The following is a 23066-nucleotide window of genomic DNA, read 5'->3' as shown; positions in this document are numbered from 1 at the left end:
TTTACTCTTAACATAATGTTCCTGATGGTTGGTTCCATAAACACTATTTTAATAGTGATTTATCCAGATACAAATGTATAGGGAAAAGCACAATGGTTTGTTGAAGAGTACATATTGTGTATCTGCTTTTATGAAAAAGAATCAGAGTTCATTTCAGAGATTTATTTCATGAAGAACCTTCCAGAATATGCTAATTAAATAGATGTCAATCTATACTTACCCAGTATTCTCAAACTGCTACATCTGATGACCACAAATATTACAATGTCCAATGATTAAAATAATAAAAAGATTGTGTTTCTGTGAAAAAAATTCTAGTTTTAAGATTATTTAAAGTACTGATTTTTTGGTTTAAACTTTTACTACGGGGATTTATTTTATCACATAATTAATACCCATAATAAGAAAGCCCAATTAACTTATATATTTGACTCACCATTCTGAATTTCTAAAATTTTCCTATAATACTGCAGATCATCATCTTTATTCATAATATTGTCATTTTTTGGATAAATATTGACTAGATGTAATATTATAAGAACCTAATAATTGGTCTACAATATTGAGTCTAATAATCCACATTAATATTTTTATTTTTGTGTACCTTGTGCCTGATTTCTGATTTAATTTGTTGGCATTATTTAATTCAGCTTTGAAGTATTTAAGGAAAAAATATCATGACTATCATGTTAACAGTACAGAAATTGATACACAGGATTAAATGTTTATCAAAGATTTCTATTTTGGATTAGCTATTTGGTATTAGATTTAAATTCACTAAATTAAATTTATATCCCTCTTTTTCAGTGTTGAAATATATTAGTAAATGTTAACCACACAGTCAAGATTTTATTAATAATAATTTTATTGTATTTACTAGGAATGGGGAAAGTTACAGATGATTTGTTGATTGAAAAAAAAAAAAAAACGAAGAAGACCTATCAGGATTCTAAAGCATAAAATGTCAGTATAGGAATTTACAAGTTCATTATTATTCATTTTATGAATGTTTTTTTTAATTTTAAAAAAAATAGTTTTACTTGTAGTTGAACACAGTGCCTTTACTTTATTTATTTATTTATTTATTTATTTATTTTATGTGGCACTGAAGATTGAATCCAGGGATTCACACATGCTAGGCGGACACTTTACCACTGAGCCGCAACCTCAGCCCCTGAATAATTATTAAGGTGAAAATTATATCTGTTACAGAAGAACTGCCCCACTGAGCAGCAACTTACAGCCTAACACTTTTCTCAATATGTTTATCATTCCGAGATGGTAGATGCAATGTGGTTATATGTTGGTAAGAAAAGTCATTTAATGTGCCAGAATTTGTTCTATAACCTTTGTCTTTACAAAAGAAATTTATGAAAGCACTTCAAATCATTATTTCTTTCTTCAAAATAGTTAAATATAACCATTATGTGTATACTACTACATGTATATGAAATATGAATGTATTGTATATATCATATATATATGTATATACATTTATATAATTATAAGTTTAAAGTACAGTATTTTCTCCTATTCTTTCCATTTTAGCCCTCATTAAAAGCAACAGAGTAGGATTAGAGTGGTTCAATCTCACTCTGCAAATCTATTTTTCTTATCACTCCATTATGCTTCTGTCCTTGAGGGAAAAAATCTTAAGTGTAAGAACAATTCTTTTCATTTTCCCATCCATTTCAAAATTTTGAATTGTCTTATATTTAATATAAGATCATCCATCATTTTTTACATATTTAAACTACATAAAGGATGATCCATATTCAAACCTAAGACTTTTCATTAACTTAATTGATTATTCTTGCTTCAAGTTTAGAAAATCAATGTTGGTACTCAGAGAAACAAGAGAGAATCTAGTTAGTGACTTTCCCTTGTAAAAACAATGAGTGTCTGCTTGTTTACATTTGCAAGTGATTATTGCAAGCGTGCTGGACCCATTGAATGGTTTAATGTCAATTGGCTCATTAGTTGAAATATATCCAATGAGTTATCTTGCCATCTTCAAATAACATCATAAGGCTTGTTCTGACTGACAGTTCTTTGTGTGACCTACAAAGTGTGCAGCCATTTCCAATTATATTGTACCTATTTAAATGCATACACTTCATACTGGGAAGCTTCAGGGAAGGAAAGAATAATGAGGCTATACATAAGTAGGCATAAAAGAAAGAACAGATAAAGGCACAGTGACACTGTCAGAAATGTGGTAAATTGCATTTACCATACACGAAAGACAAAGAATCATGAAGATGAAATGATGACAGAATGAGGCAGGAACAATGTATGCATTGACTCTGTGCTGAAAGAGACAATGCCCTCTGGCCTATTTTGTGTTTTTAGTGTCCACTCAGCAAACTTTTTTTCTTTCAGCATCAAATTCCTATGGGAATCTTGCCAAGGAAAGGACTGCAGAATCAGGCATAGAGTATTGAATCATACACTAAGTGCAGGCACTGTGAACTAGAGCCATTTTAGAACCATACCTGTGGAAACACGGAATTTATTTTTTTGACATAATAGTGATGAGGGGTGTGTGTGTGTGTGTGTGTGTGTGTGTGTGTGTGTGTGTGTGTGAGAGAGAGAGAGAGAGAGAGAGAGAGAGAGAAATGTGTAAGGGATGGTTTGTGTGTATTCATCTATGTTTTAGAAAAAATTGTTGTGTTGAATAGATTGGGACCCTAGCTTCAAGTTTTAAATAACCAACTATAAACTAATGAATTGACTTGGCCATTATGGATCACTTCAAGTGAATGTACCAAATTAAATATGAAAATCCTGAAGACAGTGCACAGCAGTATTCAATGTCTGGTGATCATTTCTAACATGCTCTCCCAACCATGGAATGGTTTTCATCAGTGGGACGGGAATTCCACTTCTTATCGTGGTATAAACAAGCTAAATGGGAAGCATAAATTTTTAATTTCTTGTCATTCTGAAATAAAATCTTAAATTCTTTTATATCCATAACAATTTTTTGAGTGTGGGTGTAACATTCTGGGAACATGCCTAGGCACTGAGGCTGCAAAAGAGGAATGATACAAAATCTCCATGTACAAAGATTACACAAGACAGTGAAAGAAAATAAGATGCATCAAAATTTCATCCAACCAATGGATATCTATAATTTAGATGTTAGTACATGAATGCTGAGGAAGTGTTTGTTAAATTATTAATCTAATCTTAACCACAAGTACATGAGATGATTATAATTATTTCCATTTCATAAGGTGAGCAAATTTAAATTTAGAGAAGTTTCAGAGGTCATGCATTAGATCACTTGGTTAATAAAGAGAGTTCTTTTCAAATGGAAGGATTTTTACTCAGTTGTTTTATCCATTTTTTCTTTCTTTCACTGCAGTGCAAACATTATTTCTGCAATTCCTTAACGTGGATGAGGTTGTGAAATAACTTGAAAAGACTACCACCTTATCTCTATGTTATGCATGGAGTATTCTAATTCATGATGGACAGCACTGCTTTTGAAACACAGGGAAATAGGAGCACAGAGGATGTAAACAGTGTCAAATTCTAGACACAGTTACAAAGAAGAAGGAAAACGTTAAATTGAGCAGTCACTAGAATACTGAGTAAGAGACATAGCTGTGATGAAAAATTATGTATCAGATATCAGGTGTTGGCTTCCTGTGCATGATTTTGTTCAAACTTGGAGGATGTTCTTCTTTGAGAAGCTTATGAACTGAAAAAGTTCTGAAACAAACTCAAAGCCAGTCAGATCTCAACTTCCTTGTGGTTTTATTTATAAGGACAACAAAGTAATGAGACCAAAGCAGACAAACTCAAATTCTCTCTATTATAGCACAGTGAGTCTGGGAAAAACAGCCATTATTCTTAAGATATATTTATGAAACTACATGAGTTCAGTAATGGCTATCCAAATCAGAAATACTGAAATCACTGTAGTGACAGTAGTTCTACATTCCATTCAATAAGGACTCAGAGAGCAGACAGAGTGAGGAAGGGGGTGTGTGCATTCATTCTGTGTTGTAGTAGTAGTAGTGGTAGTAATAGCTGTAGTAGCAGGTTTTCATCAAAAAGGCAAAATGCTTTTATTATTATTATTATTATTATTATTATTATTGATTTAAAAAAACTAAATGGCAGCATAATGCATTAAAATTTTTATTACATATATGCAGCACAATTTTTCATATCTCTGGTTGTATATAAAGTATGTTGACACCAATTTGTGTCTTCATACATGTACTTTGGATAATGATTTCTATCACATTCCACCATCCTTGCTAATCCCTTGCCCCCTCTGTTTCCATCCCACCCCTCTGCCCCATCTACAATTAATCTATTCCTCCCATGCTCCCCCTCCTTACCCCACTATGAGTCAGCCTCCTTATATCAGAGAAAACTTCAGCATTTGTTTTTTTGGGGGATTGGCTAACTTCACTTAGCATTATCTTCTCCAATACCATCCATTTATCTGCACATGCCATGATTTTGTTCTCTTTTATTGCTGAGTAAAATTCCATTGTGTATACATGCCACATTTTTTTTTAATCCATTCATTCACTGAAGGGCATCTAGTTTGGCTCCACAGTTTTGCTATTGTGAATTGTGCTGCTATAAACATTGGTGTGGCTGTGTCCCTGCAGTATGCTGTTTTTACATTGTTGGGGTATAGACCAAGGAGAGGGATAGCTGGGTCAAATGGTGGTTCCATTCCCAGTTTTCCATATTGGCTGTACCAATTTGTGGTCCCACTACCAGTTTATGAGTGTACCTTTTTCCCCACATCCTTGCCAACACTTAATTGTTGTTTGTCTTCATAATAGCTTCCATTCTGAATAGAGTGAGATGATATCTTAGAGTAGTTTTGATTTGCATTTCTCTAATTGCTAGAGATGATGAACATTTTTCATATATTTGTTGACTCATTGTATATCCTCTTCTGAAAAGCGTGTGTTTATGTCCTTAGACTATTTGTTGATGGTGGTTACTCACATGATGTGCAAGCCATATATTTACAATATAACTTCAATTTATTTAAAATATATTTTATTTAAAATTATGTTAGGAAAGTATAAGAAAAATAATTTAAAATATCAAGAACGTGGGGCTGGGTTTCTGGCTCAGCAGCAGAGCACGTTCGAGGCCCTGGGTTTGATCCTCAGCACCATATAAATATAAATAAAATAAAATAAATATATTGTGTCCAACTACAACAAAAAAATATTTTTAAATGTCAAGAACATGACTATTATGCTCAATTTACTTTGTACTTCGCACTGGGCTAAAAACTTCCCATGCAGTGTTCCTTTGATTTTCACAGCGATCTTTTTATTAAGATGAGAAAGGAAACTCTGAGATTGCCTTGCCCAGGGCACACAGTTATCCTGCAGCTGGTAGGACTCATCTGGCGGAGTGACTAGATTCTTGTCCTCTGCCATCATGCTTTCCAGACTCCCTCAGATTAAAACTCAAAGGTGATTGAAAAAGGATAACTGTGCTAATAATGTTCCTTTGAATATTTTATATGAAGAGGTTCTGTGACTTGTTTTTTAGTAGAAAAATTTTCCATGATATTGAATAATAATAATAATTCAGGAGTGTGTGAGATGGCTATCAATTTTCTATCAATTCTGAGTCTTTCTATTTATTGTTACCAGATCAATTTAGGAGACATATTAATATAATTGGTGATTTGATATAATTGGTGATTTAATGACTGGATCAAAAAAATAGAAACTTCAGTGGCTATATTGTATATGCTAATTATAGTTTTACAGCTAGACAGCTAGTTTGTCTACAGAATAAAATCTAGATAATATAATTTGCCTATATGAAAGAGAATGTGGTTTCCTACATAGTTTTTATGTATGAAATGTTTTAAAGCTTTTAACTCTATTAATAGCAACAGTAGGTATGGCAGTGTGCTTCAGAATGCTTAAAGCTTTAGAATTAGAAGAAAAACAGGATTCAAATGACAGTTTTGCTACTTACTAGGACATATAGACTTAGTTATTAAGACTTATTATTTAGACTTCTTATTAAGCATCAATACTGCCATAGGGAAAGTGGGTCTATTAATATTTACTTCAAAGGAGTGATAAGCAAAGATTATATAATTTTTCCATTTTTTAAGTAACATTTATTGATCTGTACTATGTGCAGAACACTTCCTAAGTACAGTCATATAGCAAAGAAAATAAGATTTCATTCCAGGACTCGTAAAGTTTATATGATATTGGGATTAGAACACTAATAACCAAATGAATATTTAATATTAAACTAATGATATATAGGTAATGCATATAGTGCACTTTGCTTAGTTGTAACCATGTGGCAAATGCAAAATATTGCAGGGTTGAAAAAATAATAATCATTGCATTTTATTACATATATAAGGCCTGTATGTAATATGGTCATATACGCAAAATAAAGCAAGAAAAGCAATCAAAGATAATGAATTTACTTCTTGCAAAATGTTTAAAATAGAAGTCCCTTGAAAAGTATGCAGAATCTTGGGATTTATATATCGAACAAGTCCCTTTCTTTTTGTTTAATGAAGGCAGAGCAGAAACTCCTAAGCAGAGTGGGTCTTCTCTGCTGTCTTCCCCTAATCTTCTTGCTAAAGCATTGGTCTGCCTGCTCTACTTGAGAGCACGGTGTTGATGACATTGAAAAATCATTAATGAAGCTCCCCTCCCTAGACCCATCAGCAATTTACATTTCATAAATGAAATCAACAGCCTGGAAAAGTCAGTGCTCCATATGAAATGGCAGGTTGTCTGCCTCAACAACTCAGCATGGGGATTTCTTGATTCCATGTTTCTGAAATGCTTGTATGTGAGCCCCAAATGAAGGGCTCCAGGGACAAGTGTTTATACAAGCTAGATATTGCATTAATGCTAGTGGTAGAAAAAAAATTTAAGCAGAGAAGACTGAGTGAAAAGATAAAAGTGCCCATTCCTTTCTCTGGTCTCCAGATTTCAATCAATAGCATTAATCATTGTCCTTAGTTTCCTGTAGCTTCTTAGAACAGCCTTTGGGACTAATTTTTTTTAAATGTATATATTGTTGGTTTTTAAAAATATGACCAGAAATAGGTGCTAGTTGGGAACTGCATCCTTATATGACTCAAAAATTAATCATCAGTAGAAATGTCATCCACACAATGAGGCATTAAACTCTTAATGACCAAATAGCCTAATAAAAGAGCTGCTCACCTTAGAAAATCTGTTGACAATTTCTCACATAAAAATTCCCATTTTGAATATTTCAAGGGTAAAGTCCCAATCGTGTATGAAGAAATAAAATTACCTTGAAAGTTCATGCAATTTAATGAGCATAATTTTAAAATACTGATGCTCTTATCACTTAAAACTTTCACAATTTTACAACATTATTTTCTCCATTTTATAAACAACAAAATGGAGACTTATTTTAAGAAATACTGAAGGTTGCAAAACTTAGTAAGGAATCTGGCTTTTAAAGACAGATTATATGATCTAAAAGCTGGCTCTTGACACTCCAAAACAAGTAATAATTTACTTTTATGTTATCTGATTAGTGTTTACATAATACTAAAACCCAGTAATCCTATTTCAGTGAGAGGATCCTCACACACTTGTATATTTGATAGTGCATGATAGGCAATTTTATGTACAAGTTGATTCTAGTTGTATTGTATGCTATAAAAATGTTATCCACAACTTTTAGTTCTTCTAAAAGATCTTTATACAAATATTAAAGCTAAGAGAATTCTATTTCAAGGGTAAAATGACAATGTGATTGAATAAGAGCCATGTGCAGAGTAAAAGAGCAAGGCTCTTTCAAAAAGAGACACCTCATTTTAATTAGCAAAATAACAGTGAGCCCTATCCTAGGAAGAAAAGACGAAACTTGTAGGCATCTGTTTCTGGGAAATTAAGTTATGTGCCTCAGATGTACTTCAGAAGTGGAGAAATAAGGAGGAGATGTGGGTCATTTGGTCCTTGTGATGTGCTTTCTGGTTAGGGAGAAAAGGCTGAGAAGCTACAAGGGAGTCCTTTTACAGCCACCTGAAAACTGGAAGAATTTTGACAAGTTGTTTTGTAAGCCTTAACTGCCTCATCTGCAAATGAAGATTAAAAAAAAAAAAACACTTACTTTATAGAATAATAAAATAATACAAATTCACAGTAGACCAGAACTTGAACCATAATAAATTATTTAGAAAATTAATTTTTACTACTAAAATTTGGCTAATTTATTTGAAAGTTATAACATTGGTTTTAGCATAATTCAATCAAAAAGGAACTTTCTGAGGAAAAAAAAAAATATTTCCCTTTCAGTGAAACTCAAACTCATCAAAATTTACCACCAAAAAGAGTTTGGTAGTGTTTTATTATGGATGAAGGAACTACATATAACTTAATTTTAGCCAGACTGGTGTAGAAAAAGCACACAGCACCAAGAAACCCAATAATATAGGAGTCATTGAGTCAATGGTGGTTGTATTTCATATGGTTAAACACCGAATGATACTGCTTAATTGAAAAATTAAGAATGATACCACTTAATTGAAAACATATCATTCTAAAATAAAGATAAATGTAACAGCTATGTGAAACTTAATTTTTCCTTTTAGTTTTAGAAGCATGAGATAAACCAATTTCTTCTAGGACTAAAATATACAAGAGGGACTTTTTTTGGTTGTTGTTTCCTATTCACCATTTCCTTCACTATTCATTCAACAATAGTGATCAAATGCCATGTAGCAGTTATTTGACCAAATCCTGGTACTTAAGTAGTAAAGAAGACATAGTTTTTGTTCAAAGAGCTTATCATCTAAACAGGGAATACAGACAGGGAAAAAAAAAACTATATAAATTATATTTTATATAACATTAAGGCACATAAAAAAAAACATCAACATCAAATTTCTCCTATCCAGTGAAGTGATAGTCTCAACAAATGGGAAGAAATATATGCCAAAAAGTGTCAAAGTACATTAATAGCACTGACATCACTTTGTATAGGATGTGAATCTGAACCTTAAAGGAAGTAAGATGCGAATGACTATGTAATTCTCTATCATAAAATTTTGCAGTTAAACGGATGTGCTATTTTACATTGTAACTATAGAAAATGAAAAACTACAAAAATACAACCTGAGGTTTTTTTGTTTTGTTTTGTTTTTTGGCAATGCTGGGGTTTGAACCCAGGGCCTTGTGCATGAGAGGCAAACACACTACCAGCTAAGCTATATCCCCAGCCCCTTAAGCTACAACCTGAATAACACTGGATAACACCATTTCTGAGGCATGGTCAATGCTTAGTGAGCATCCCTGTTATGGGTTTGCTTTTCCTGTTTTTGAAGGGAAGACAGCTGTATTGTAACTGAATCTTTCCATTAGTCAATAGAATCTCTTTGCCCAGGGATGGCACTATAACGCCTAAGCAAACCTGACTAAATAAGACAAGGAACTGGAAATTTTAAAATAGTATCATTATTACCTTTGGATAGAATGGTATCATAAGTATTACTTGGATATTTGTAAAAATTATGCATTTTTTAAAAACTATTTTTATACTAATACTTTAGAATGCATAATTTCTAGACAAAGGGAATTATCCCATGATGATAAGAAAACTGTTATTATTCCAATGTTTGCTTATGTTATTAAACTTAATATTGACCTATTTATTTTTTAAAAATTAATAGCATTAGAAATACTAATAAAACTAGTTATGTCATTTTGAAATTATTAAATTAACCACCAGGTGGAGCTCCATGAATTAAGTGTATCAGTCAAAAATAGAAAATTGCTTAAATTGGTCAAACTGGGAAAATCATGGTAGTGATTATAATTTCTTCATTTTCAAAGCTCTTATGAATCATAGGAGATTGGATTTTACAAGAACAAGATGCCAAATTACTTTATTAATATAAAACGTTTTGGCAAAGTGGGGTTTGAAATCAAACTAGCTTTTCTTAAATTACTTTATGATTTATCAAAGGTACATTTTCCAATGACAAAGTCATAAAAGTATAATGTAGTGATGAAAGTAACTATAACTGAAATTGAGAACATATAAGAAAAATCAATGAAAACTGCCTATTAATCCACTTGTACTGATTGGTGTTCATTTTTTTTATTTATTTGAATGTGTTTATGTACATGTTTTACTCCAGGACCTGAAACTAAAACAGATGAAAAGATCTCAAAATTAGGTAAGAGCACTTGTTAAAACTTTAACATTTTTTTTTTAAGTTCTGTTTGGTCTGAACAAGGCTAGTTGTACAATCAGGACAGGGTGGGGTAAAGCCTTGAGACATGCAAAACACTGAAAATATATCAGCGCACCCTCCCTACATGTATTAAGTTAAAAGTATGCTAAAATTAAAGTAAATTCCCTGCTAACAGTGTGTTTAGAGTAAGTTTATCAAAGTACCCTAACCATTAGCACTTTCTGCTCTCTGTTTATTTACTAGACAATTGAATATTGTTCACAAACTGCTAAGGTATTAATCTGAAAAAAAATTATTCTTATGATCAGTTGAGTCTTATATACTTACATTCACATATAATAAACCATTATTTTAAACCTCAAAACAGTGGTTTTATATACTTTAACCTAATAAATTCAACCCTTTTTTTCTCATTGACTAAATATACAAATATTCTTTGGAGAGGCAGTGGATTACCATATTGGCTATAAATTTAAAAATCAGAATGCCTTTATTTATTTATTTTGTCCTGGGGATTGTACATAGGGGCACTTAAACACTGATATACACTCCCAATCCCTTTTTATTTTTTTATTTTGATACAGAACCTCACTAAATTGCTGAGACTTGTCTTAAACTTGTGATCCTCTTGCCTTAGCATCCAGAATCACTAGAATTACAGGCATGCACCACCATGCCTGGCTAAATATCAAAATACCTTTAAAATTAATTTTCTAAAAACCTATTTTGCAAAAGATAAAGTCCAGAGATTAGTTGGCACTCAGGGCAGACAATAAAAGTTGGAGAAGAAACATCATAGATTAGATGAAAATACAGAAACAGATTATAAGTGTAGAAAAAATTCTAATTAAGTATATTATAATTAGGGATAACCTAAATACTTTATATCTATATAAAGAAATGTATATGACTATATCTATCTAAGCAAAAAAGGATCTATCTCTATCTCTCTGTACAGTGAAATTGATGCTACATACGTGCAGAAATTCATATGGTTGGTCTTAAAATATTTGTGTATTCTCATTTACACAAATTTGATCCTTTATCCTATATTTAAGTCATTACTATAAGCAATTCATATATATACATACACTCACACACACATATATATTTAATGTTAGCCTGAATTATTAATGTCACTTTTCTTAAAGTTTCTGCCAGCTTATGAAAAGGAATTGTCTAAGTCATTTTATTTTTAGTGAATGAACATAACCATTTTAAATGACTTTATATAACCTCAAAGCTTTTGTTCTCTGCCAGATGATAAAAAAATAGCAATTTTAAGCTGTGGGAAAATGTATATAGAATTACAATGATATATTGAGTGTTTACATAATAAAAATACCGAAATTTAGATATATTTTCAGAAAAAGAAAAATTGCATATAAAAATTATTGCATATAAAAATTACTAGTCTCAATGAGAATTCACTCATCAGATAAAAGCTGTTTTATGTTGTCCCTTCCTGTAAGCATGACATTACATTTTATACTTTATTTTGCTGTTGGAATATAAACAAAAAATTAGCATAGGCATTATAAATTAGCTATTATTATTTTGCATTAAATATATATGTCTATTTTTATGGGTCATTTATTTTTAGCTTCCTATAAGGAAAGAAAAATTGGTATTACTGGCATTTTAAATAAAATATAACCAATCAACAATTTGTTGAGAACACATACTATGCTAATTTTGATGATGCAATTCTGGAATTGTGCTTGATGATACAATATTTACAAACAAGCAATAAGATGTTGTTTTTATTCCAAAAGAGTATAATTGGAACATAGACATGAACTGTTTAAAGACAGCTACAATGCAATTATATTAGTGAAACCTGGGAGGTCAGAGCCATTTGTATAATTTACTGCAATCAGTAAAAGTATCATGGCAATGGTATATTTAAAGTGAAATATTAGGAATACATAAGAACAACTGAGTAGGTAGATGATTATACAGAATGCTGAAGAGATAGACTGGGCTTTATGCTAGAAAGAAATGAATTTGACTACCTTTGCCACTTGTTAGGGGTGAATTTACTTAAAAATCACTTCATGTTTCTGAATTTGTTTCCATATCTATTGAATGAAGGCCATTATCCTAACTTAACAGAGTTACTGTACAAAACAGAGGTAATACTTTCCACTTGGTACAACTTCAATAAATTGTTAGTCTATTTAGGAGTAAGCTCAGAGGGAGGGGTGATCACAACAGTAATGGGAGACAGGGAGAAAAGGACCAAGCAGCAAATGAGACTCCAGGGGTCACAGGATAAGCATAACAGGGTAAATTCAATAGTAATATGCAACAGGCTATAGCATGCTATAAGTTGGTTCCTAAAATTTAGGGACTATGTTGTAATACTCAGGTTTTTGTTGTTGTTGCTGTGACCAAAATGCCTGTTTTATGTTGTCCCTTCCTGTAAGCATGACATTGCATGTCAACTTAGAAGAGAAACAATATATTTTGTCTCATGGTTTCAGAAGTCTCAGTTTATGGTTGGCCAACTCCCTTGCTCTAGTTTCCAACTTAAGCAGAATATCATGGCAGAAGGACATAGAGTAGGAAAACTTTTCAGATTAATGACAGCTAGGAAACAGAGAGGGAAGAAGGATCCAGGGATAAGATAAATATTTCCAGGAAAACTCCCAGTGATCTACTTTCTAGGAGGGTACTCCCAGTAGTCCATTCAACTATCAATGGATTAATCCTCAATCCATTAATTCACAAATGGATTAATCCAATGATGAGGTCAGAGCCCTCATTATCCAATCATTGCCTAAAAGCCTCATCTCTGAACCTTGTGGTATTGAAGAGTATGCTTTTAACACATGAGCTTTTTGGGGACACTTCAGATCCAAAACAAAATTAAAAAAAGGAGTAAAAAATAAAATTTGTAACCTTGAGGACTTGAATAAGAAAAAAGGGTTATTATTGTCTTAGGATGGCATGCAGCATAAAATCCTTCAGAAGGAAAATAGAGACAGATATTTGAACCAAAATATTTTTATAATAATTTAGGCATTATAAAATCAGTAGGGGCACAATATAAAGGTGGCATAGAGAAGAAGCAATGGCTTTGGAGTTTTAATTTTAAATTAATTAACTTCATTTACCTTCAAAATTATTTATAGCCATGACTAATATTCAGCGTAGAATGATTTTTGGTTTCTTAAAAATCACTCAAATTTGAAAACTACTAAAACTACTAATGACATTTTATCATATATTCCTTCAGGCATATAAACACATATGCTTTAAAAACACAATCATTCTCCGTGTATTGTGCTATAAATGCTTTTGTAATTGCCAAGCTGTTTCACCAAATGAATAGATTCTGATGACATAGCTATATATAACCTCGAACACAATGTCTGTCTGTGAGTTTGGAGAAGATGGTCAAATACCACAAATACCACAGCTGCAAAAGTGAAGAGGATGCTTCAAAGGTGGAGTGGATGCTGGTTTCCACAAAGAGATATTCTATAGACACGAGGAACTTAGGAATGATCATTTTGAATCTGCAGACTGTATCCATGGATTTAGAGGTTTCAAGTAGAAAAAGGAAAGAGCTCTTCAGGAAAAATGAGCATGCAGACAGAAGAGTCAGGAACAAGGACAACTTCTTGGAGAAGTAAAAGAACTGGCAGAGAGATGGAAAGAGCCTTAGCGGGAAGTCTAGGAGCTTAGTGTGCCTGCTGTTGCCAGCATCCCGAAGTGGAGACACTTTCAGGAAGGAGACAATGTCAGCAGTCAGTACCAGTGCCTCTTTCAGAAAGGTGAAGAGTTGTGATGACCGAGAAAAAGTCATTATTTTGACACATAAAACTGTCATTCTGTGCCCTTTTCTGAAAAAGCTTGAATAGTGTGATGGAAGCAGGAAGCAGCTTATAAGAATGAAGAAGGGAATTTATTCGTAATAATTGAAGGCAGAATACAAAACTATTTTTTCAGAAGTCTCTTACTAAGAGGTGAATACTGACATTCCAGAACAAAGAATCAATGTCATATTTTTTACATTACTTCTCATATTTATGATAGAATAGAGAATTCTAAGAAGAGCAAAACATCCATAGAGGGAAATCTTAATTAGGAGAGAACTGTCCCAGATATTAGAAGTGTTGGGAGACACACTGGAGAAGGAAAGAATTAGTTTAATTAAAGGGAAGAAAAAAAAATTTCTCCAGAGCTTTGAGGGAATAATGAAAGGATGATTAAATTAGAGTTGAAGGTATATGAGGATTCTACTGCTTGGTGATCTTTTCTTAAAATTCTGTGAAGATGACCAATAACATTTGTTGCAAAATTCAGGGGATGGTTTTCTTGTTGCTTAATATGGTGATCCCTAGGCAATATTAGACAATGTTTTTCACCTCTTATTTTTCAAAGTAAAATAATCATTTATATGGCAAAACTAAACCACTTAACTGACAACTGTTTAAAAAAATTGAAACAACAACAAAATATGACTTTTGTGATACTGGAGAAATATTATGATGATAATTTAGTTTTGATACAGCATAATATTTAGGCACAAATTTTTCAGTCTCTCAATGAAAATGAATACAAACAGGACATATGCTTTGTTAGGTTATTAAATAATAGTTAAACATTACTTTCAGGAAGAAGTAGGCCTTAATGATAAGTGGTAATATCATTAAGAACAAAAATGAATACTGTTTAGATTCCACATATATGTGATGTCATGCATTATTTGTTTTAGTTTTCCATGACTGACTTATTTTACTTAGCATGATGTCCTCCCGGTTTATACATGTTTCTTCAAAAGGCATGGGAACATTGAACAAATGATACAAAGGTTCAGTTATGCACAATGAATACATTTTGGAGATTAAATGTACAGGATAATAGTTGCTGTGCTCTGGATATTTGGATATTCCCCAAATCCTAAGTTGAAAATCTAATTACCTATATGATAGTATTAAGAGGTGGGGTATTTAGAAGGTGATTCATGTCCCTGCAAAGGAGTTTCATGGGACTTGTACCTATATAAAACAGGCCTTAAAAAGAATCACCTTGCCTCTACCATCATGTGAGGCCACAGCAGGAAGGCACTGACAAAGAACCAGAAAGGCCATCACCAGATGCTAAATACCAATCTACTGACATCTTGATCTTGGACTTCACAGCTTCTCAAACTATGACAAATAAATTTGTTTATATGATACCCAGTGTATGGCATTTTGTTAGAGTAGCCAGAACAGAAGAGGACATTGACTATATTTAATAACGTCGCTGTGCATTCAGAAAATTTGCCAAGGGAATTAATCTTAAATGATGTTCTCACCACCAAAGAAACCTCACAAAAGTCATAACTATATGAGATAATGGATATGTCAATTAGCTTGATTTTCGTGAATGTTTAACAATACATACATATATCAAAACATGACAGTGTATACCTTGAATACATACAAGTTCTTTGTCTAGCACGCCTCCATAAAGCAGGAAAAAATATTTAAAATAAAAGAGGAGTATTATTTATTTTTTACCAAAAAGACTTAAAATAATTAACAATAATTTGCTTTTTTAATTTATTCAGAAAATTGATATTCATGTACAAAATCTTCAGATTTCTATAATTATCTAATAAAAATATTCTGCCTGTACCTCACTTTTTTAAAAATTAAATGCAATACCTCTTCCATTCTCTGACTCTTTTGTTCCTTATCTCTCTAAATGGCACTTATGACTCACCATTCATTTACATTGACTTAAATATCTGAGTCATTTATACCTCACCCTTCTCTTTCAGAACTCAGCATTCAAGTAGGTCCCGAGTTATGTGTTCCTCAAAATGTCTCTTAAATTGTGTTCTCTCTTTTTTCTCTTCCTTATAAGATGCTGGTACTGGTTCTTCACATTTCCTTTATGAATAAATAAATGCATCATTAGCTAAATATCTTGCTTCCATTTTCTATTTAAAGATACACCAGCAGCCAATGCTACCTTTACAAAGGGAATGTCTGCAGGGAGCAATGCTAGTCTCCCTGCCACTATGTTATAGTGACCCCAACATATTTCTTCTTAGCTTCCATTGGTCTAATCCACCTCAACAACCCCCCATATACATTTAAAAAGTATTACCACTTTTATGAATTTTTTCTAATCAGAGTCTTTTGAATTTTTCACTCAGACCCATATTGAAAGCATAATATCTCTCCATCTTGCTTTCAATCTTGTGAAAATGCCTTCCCTTCTCTCCTTTATTCCAGCTATAAACATACACCATGAGTTCTTCACTCTTGGTCTCTTTTCACATGTTTTCTTATAGTATGTCATATGGCATTCATGTTTGTTGCTTAGCCTTTTTTTTTTTCCTGTAATTGTTTTCTAAGCTTCCTTATTATCTCTGAAGTTAACTTTATCTTTTCTAAGAGAGAAAAATCACTCAAAAGCCACCATAGCCACAGTAGGTCAATAACATATCTTTATGGGAAGAAAGTGATCATTTGATTATTTTTAAACATATAATTTTATATGTGCTTTGTCATTGTAATACAGTACATACAGAGAAAGTTTTTGGTGTGTAAAAGATTAGTGGAGGCAGGATGGTATAGTGGGAGTAGCTCTAGGACAATAGAAATGAAGTGATCTACATTAAAGTTGCTAAACTTCTAAGTCTCAGCTTTAAAATAGAGTTGATGACAAGATATTGCATGACAATGTACAGGCTTGTTGTGAGACTAATGTAATATAATGTATGTGAAAATGCCAAAGGGACACCAAAACAAAATTTTAAATGTTATCATCTGTGCCCTTGCTGTTTAAAGTGTGGTCCATAGGTCATCAGCATCTTCTGGTTGCTTGTAGGAAATGTAGAATCTTAAGTCCTAACAAGGACTGCTGACCAGGAATTTGCATATTAACAAGGTCCCTAATCATCCATATGCTCATTGAAACTTGAATAGAATTGTTCAAGAATCCATAGATACCTACTACCACCTTCTCTCCTGAGGGAGGAGGGGATATCAGGATCTCTCTTGCCACATGCTTGGCGACTTCAATGTGGACGTATTTGGTCCCTTTTTATATAATTTTCAATGTTTCATTCACTTTAGCTTCATTCCTAGATGTTAAATAGCCATGCCAAAAGCACTGTAAAATTGCTTTCTAACTAGCAGTGAGATCCTCACATGTGCTGTGAATTATAGACTTTGGTCATTCTAAAAATGACTATAGAAAACAGAGTGTGCTTTCCCTGAGACAGCATATGCAAAGTGGTACTGAGCCTACCTGTGCATTCATTTGCACTTAAAATAAATAAATAAATAAATATTTCATTAGAAGAACATGTATAAGAAGGGTAAACTGACTTTATATTTTACCAACTGGGTAAAAAATTCCACAAACTCATTTAATGTGTTAGTAATAGAAAAACAGTATATGCTGGTACCTATTAGTCACCAGAATGACTATCACTTATGAACTTCTAATTGATTATTCCATTAAATGTATGTCTTTCTTCTATAAGAATAAACATAATACAATACCTACTTAAAAGTTACCATAGTGATCCTGCAAAAGAATTAAATATATATTAGGTATTTTGCTACGTTTGGGGAATAAAATGATCTATAAGTTAACTCTCAAGAAATATACCAAGCAAAGATCATTACATGAACAGATAATGGCAATAGCAAGGAATAGTTAAAATCAAATAAGGAAATGATGTACAGAGTGTGCACACTTTGTGAATGCATAGGGAAATTATTTCTTGTTGTTTAGCCTAGATGTTCAGGGAATAAGTGTCCAAAGTAGAAGGTATTATATTTGTCTTCAAAGATGGGTAAGATGAAGCTATCCTGGGTAGACACTCCAATGAGATTCACAGGAACCATCATTACTGGTGGAAAGTGAAGCACTCTGGGAACTAGAAAATAACTCACTTGGCATCAAGTATGAAGCAGAGAATGGGAGGGGGGAGGCGAGAGGGCCATAGGAACAGAAAACCAACCATGGCTTCCCTTCCCTAGTTGCTTGTTCTTAACGGACTTTAGAAATAATTAAACATCTTTAAACAAAATGAGACACAAGTTTAAATTAATTTTCCAATTGCTTATTACAACTGAACATAGAGATTGGAAATAAAAAGAGTGTTGAGTTTTAGAAAATTGATTTCTGGGTTGTGAGAATATTGCACTGATTCTTGGAGCTATTAATCCTTATAGTGCACTAGTAGGAAAGAAGAGTGAGATTGTAGAAATAAAATAAACATTGACATAAATTGGGGGACAGAGGGAAATGGTGAGAAAAATCTAGGATAACTCTTAGGTTTCTGTTTTGGAATAATATGTGAACAGCAATGTAATTTACTGTGACCTGAATTTCTAAAAGAAATAACAAATTTAAAAAAGGAAGGTGTGCTTTCCCTGAGACAGCATATGCAAGGTGGTACCTGGCCTACCTGTTATGTAAAGTTTGGATATATTTTTTAGATATATTATTATTGGATTAGTTACTATATGTTAGGTGATATGGGAAATATAAAAATAGATTCTAAAACACAATCAAGTTCCTCTCCTCCTAAAGGGAGAATCATATGGTACTTGTTTGATATGCAAAAAAGTATATTAATGGGCACCTAGAGGCAGAATATAGCTAAAATTTGAAAGATCTCAGCACAGATATTCTAGCTAAAATGATCAGAGTTTTGAACATCTCCCATGGAGCATGTGAAGAGGGAGAAGGAACAAGAACTGAGGAAGCAAACCAGGAAGAACATTATTATTTAAGGAGTGGACAGAGGAGATGAAGATTTCAAAGAAGGAAGGAAGGGAGGGTAGGAGGGAGGGAGGAAGGGAGGATTGAAGAGGTAGACAAGTAGGTAGGTGGAGGGGGGGAAGGGAGGAAAGAAAGAGAAGGACAAGAGAGACATTGTCTTAGAATTTAGAGATACTGTCTCAGAAACCAGGGAGAAAAACAATTCCAGGAGGAGAAAACTGCCAAAGTGTTAAATGTGACAGAAATTGACAGTAAGGTAATGACTGAAAAGCATTCATTATAATGTATACAATGGAACCATTAATTATCTTAAGAGTGGTTTCAGTGGAACAGAATGAAAGTAAATCAAATTACTGCATGTTGAAGCTTTTTTTTAAGATCAAGAATTGAGGTCAGAAAATATTAGAAAATTTTTTATACATATAGGCTATTATTTCAGCATTTTGTGAAAAGAAGAAAATAGGGGCATTTTAGTTAGCAAAATATAATGGAATAGTTTTTTTTTTTTTTTTTTTTTTTTTAAAGGAGGTGAGATAGCAGAGAGTTTTTGGTGGAAATGGTTCGTAACTTATCAAATATATTTATACCAACTGTGTTTCCAGCTTTCAACTTTATTGGGTTATAAAAGGGTATAACACATTTTAAATTCTAAAAACTTGAATTAAATCCTTCCTTCTAAAAGCGTATAACTTTATATAGTTCAGTTTAGCAATGACTATTGTTTTCAGGGTAGGGGTTCTGCAGTATTAGGAAGCTCTTCCTTGCACTTATGTTCCACTGAGGGCATTGCATAGGACACTAATTTCAATCAGTACATAAAAAAATTTTGAGTTTCAATGAATTTGGTTCAAGATCTAACAATTAATCACATATATGAACTCATTAGGGAAGTATGATAGTAAAGAAACAAACTGAGTTTATTTCATGCAGTGTTTCTCAAATTTATTCCACTGTGTTTATTATGTAATATAATGACAGTGTTAAGCTGAGCACACTGGGGAGCAATGATATCTTACTCTCATTTACTAAAAGGATTTGGAGAAGCAGCAGGGAAAACATGATAGGATTTTTAAAAATATAATGATAACATTTATTGAAGAAAATAAAAGCCTAAGTGAGAATGACTGGAAACATTATTCAAATTGAGCTCTAATTAGAAGAATTAATATATGTTAATATGTAAATACATTTATATTCAGATATTGTGGTTTAAAAGTTTTATTTAATTTATTTTTTTCTACAAATAAGAGGAAAGAAAAATCCTCTTTTTTTTGCCTATAACTTCTTTAAATTTTGAAGACAGGGATAGAGATGATCATTTTCTTCCCATTTAAAAACATGGGTTAGAAAATATGCTGGAATGAAAAACAATCTACTGTTTTGTCACTAATATTTATAGAATAGCCACCAGGTATTTGCCATTATAATATATGAAAAAGGTTTATTTATAAGGAAACATAATAAATTGAGGAAGTTGTAATGATGTTAACCATGTTAGTTCACGGATATTTATTCAGTCTCTAGTAAGTCAAATCTTTAAAAAAATGGCTAATATTAGCAAAAGAAATAATCAACTACTCATAAGAATTCATAAACATATGTATGTAATCTAAATTTGACCTCATAATATAACATTATAAATTATCGTTAGGTTCCATTGTTTACAGAAGTTATAGGCAAAGAAACAGACTCAGAAAGATCAAATGTGCTTCTCCATTGCAACATTCATAGACAGGATGATTTGGCTTCTTTACATCTCAGTGATTTTACTCACATATTCAACTTGATTTCTGAGGAAGTGAAAGATCTACAGTATCACAACTGTGGTCTTTTATTTCAAGGTAAGTTTAAAAAGTGATGTACTTTACTCTTGCCAAAATATACGGAATATTACTCTACTACTAAGATATAAAATTTGAAACACTACTCTACTCTCAGAATGATATAAGCAGACATAAAAGGAGAAAGGGATGGGAAAGGGAAAAAAAGTTGGAGTTGTGGATTATTTTGAACTGGAAGTCTAAAGTAATACCTACACAATAAATATAGATGATGTTAATAATAAATCAGGACAGTAAATTATATGTTCCTTGGGGTAAGATTTTTTTGTTGGTCTTTCCTCACGTCTAGAACAGTTTGTGGCATGTAAGAGGTCATCATTGAGTGAGCAATGTAATGAGTTCTTTTATGTACTAAAATGGACTTCCAAATATTTTTCTTACTCTGTTAAGTGAAGAAATTATGATAAATTTTAAGGCATTTCAGCATGGTTCTTGGAGAAAAAACAACATTACTATATTAGGTATAAATTATACTAGTAAGTACATGAGATAAGTTTGTAGAATAAGCATGTGGTTATCTTTGAAAACCTGACAAGGACACAATTATTGTTTTTTTGGCTTACAGAAACAAATGCAATTTTTATTTTGTATGACTCAAGTGTAAACTTATCTTCCAAAGGTCAGGCAAGAAAAAATGTATACATTTGTATATATGTATATATGTGTACATATATATCTTATAAGTATAAAAATAGATTTTCTATAAATATTTATAGAAAAAATATATATATATGTATATATTTATATATTAATAGAATATATATAAATACATATTTCTTATAAATACAAATATATATTCCTTAGATAAATGAGTATAGGACAGTTATATATTTTTTTCTCAGTGGAGCTGCATCAGGAATATTATGCAGGATCTGCAAGATCCTAGGTAAATATCCAAGTCATGTCTATTAAGAGAAAAAAGGAAAAATAAGGGTAGCTTCTTTAAAAATTATACAACTATACTCACCTATTGCTGTAAAGAAAATGTTACTGGCCGTTCTTCAGACAGTTCATCTTGTTAATGCAATAGTATTTTAGACCCCACTGAAAGTCATAATTTTTAGTATTTAGGATTTTCTCAGATGATTTTCTTCCCATTCTAATTTAAGCAAATAAAAAATGCTCTCTTTTGTTATTTTTTTTTAATTCGCTAAAAATCTTCCTTTTCATTTTAACACAATCTAGAAACTGATGCAGAGGGAGTGGTAATGAGATTTGAACTGAGACCTTTTAGGGTAGCAAAACCAGTTTCTTAGAGCAGGTTTTATTGCTTGCCTTAGAGAAAGTTAGTATGGTTCTTTTAAATTAAATGAAAAACCTAGAAACTGTTTAGACAGTTATCAACTCTATTACAAAAGTTTCTGTTGCCTGGCTAATTTATGAGTTACTCTGACAGAACATTACAAAATTTACAAGTGTCAAGTGTTCCCCATGTAAACATATTACTTAGTTTATATCTTCTTTGCTATACTAAAATATGCAAGTTTCATTGATTACTAGAACTTAGTCTCCATCTTTTTCTTCTTATCTTTTTGTAATGCTTGACATAGTACCTGATTTTTAACTCAGTGGTCTTAGCTCAAATATTCTTTTATGTTTCACTTTAGTGGATTTATATAATTATATTCCTATACAGAAATATTTCTCAGGCTTGCGATAAAGTATTTCACAGTTGTTACATGCTTAAAAGAGAGCTGGTATTTAATAGTTGAATCATATTCCAGAGGAAAGTGTTTCAGAGGCCTTTGTGGGCAAGCATTGGGAATCTTCCCTTCTCTTTCACAAGCTATGCTGCTCAAATTAGCACTCAATATCAGAAAACATATTAACTAAGGAAATGTATTATTTCTTTGGATGCAGTTGACAACAAAAGAAATAGTAATTCACTACCTCTCTCTTCTCCTTTCATTTCCTTGCTTGGAGAACAGAATATTCTCACGCTCAGGCACTTAGCTTACAACAGATAAAACAACAGCAAACATGACAGGAGTAGTGTTTTGGGGACCCTGCCTGGCCTCTTTAGATATGCCTGCCCAGGTTCAGACATTTTAGTGTGCTTTTGTCTGGCCAAATCCTCTATCTGGATGATCTCTAGCCTCCTTGATAAAATAGCGGATAGAATTTTGTATCATTTACTAACTTAGGAAATGTGCTTGGCAGAGGAAAAAGTAAGTAGATCATAAGTTCAACTTTGAATTTTAAGGTTTGAATTCCCTAATACATATACACTTTTCTTTACAATGTGGATCAGTAATAGA

The 23066-nt window shown here is 32.2% G+C and overlaps 1 protein-coding gene across 8 annotated transcripts in view; it reads left to right on the top strand.

The window, feature by feature from the left end:
* The window catches only part of Trdn (triadin), a 260113-nt gene that overhangs the window by 171394 nt on the left and 65653 nt on the right, over positions 1 to 23066 (top strand). For 6 of the 8 annotated variants that reach the window (XM_058586269.1, XM_058586272.1, XM_058586271.1 and 3 more), the window contains one exon: positions 10163 to 10201. The exons of the other annotated variants lie outside the window; for them this stretch is intronic. In XM_058586269.1, the coding sequence (XP_058442252.1) occupies positions 10163 to 10201 (39 nt within the window). The remainder of the gene's footprint in view (positions 1 to 10162; positions 10202 to 23066) is intronic. 8 annotated transcript variants of the gene reach the window in all.

This window comes from Marmota monax, unplaced genomic scaffold (genome assembly GCF_021218885.2).
Source record: "Marmota monax isolate L192 unplaced genomic scaffold, Marmota_monax_Labrador192_F-V1.1 WCK01_AAM20220418_F8-fsc00140, whole genome shotgun sequence".
NCBI classification, from domain to species: Eukaryota; Metazoa; Chordata; class Mammalia; order Rodentia; family Sciuridae; genus Marmota; species Marmota monax.
Note: the sequence above shows the minus strand (reverse complement) of the source record. Positions and strands in the feature narration are given on the sequence as shown.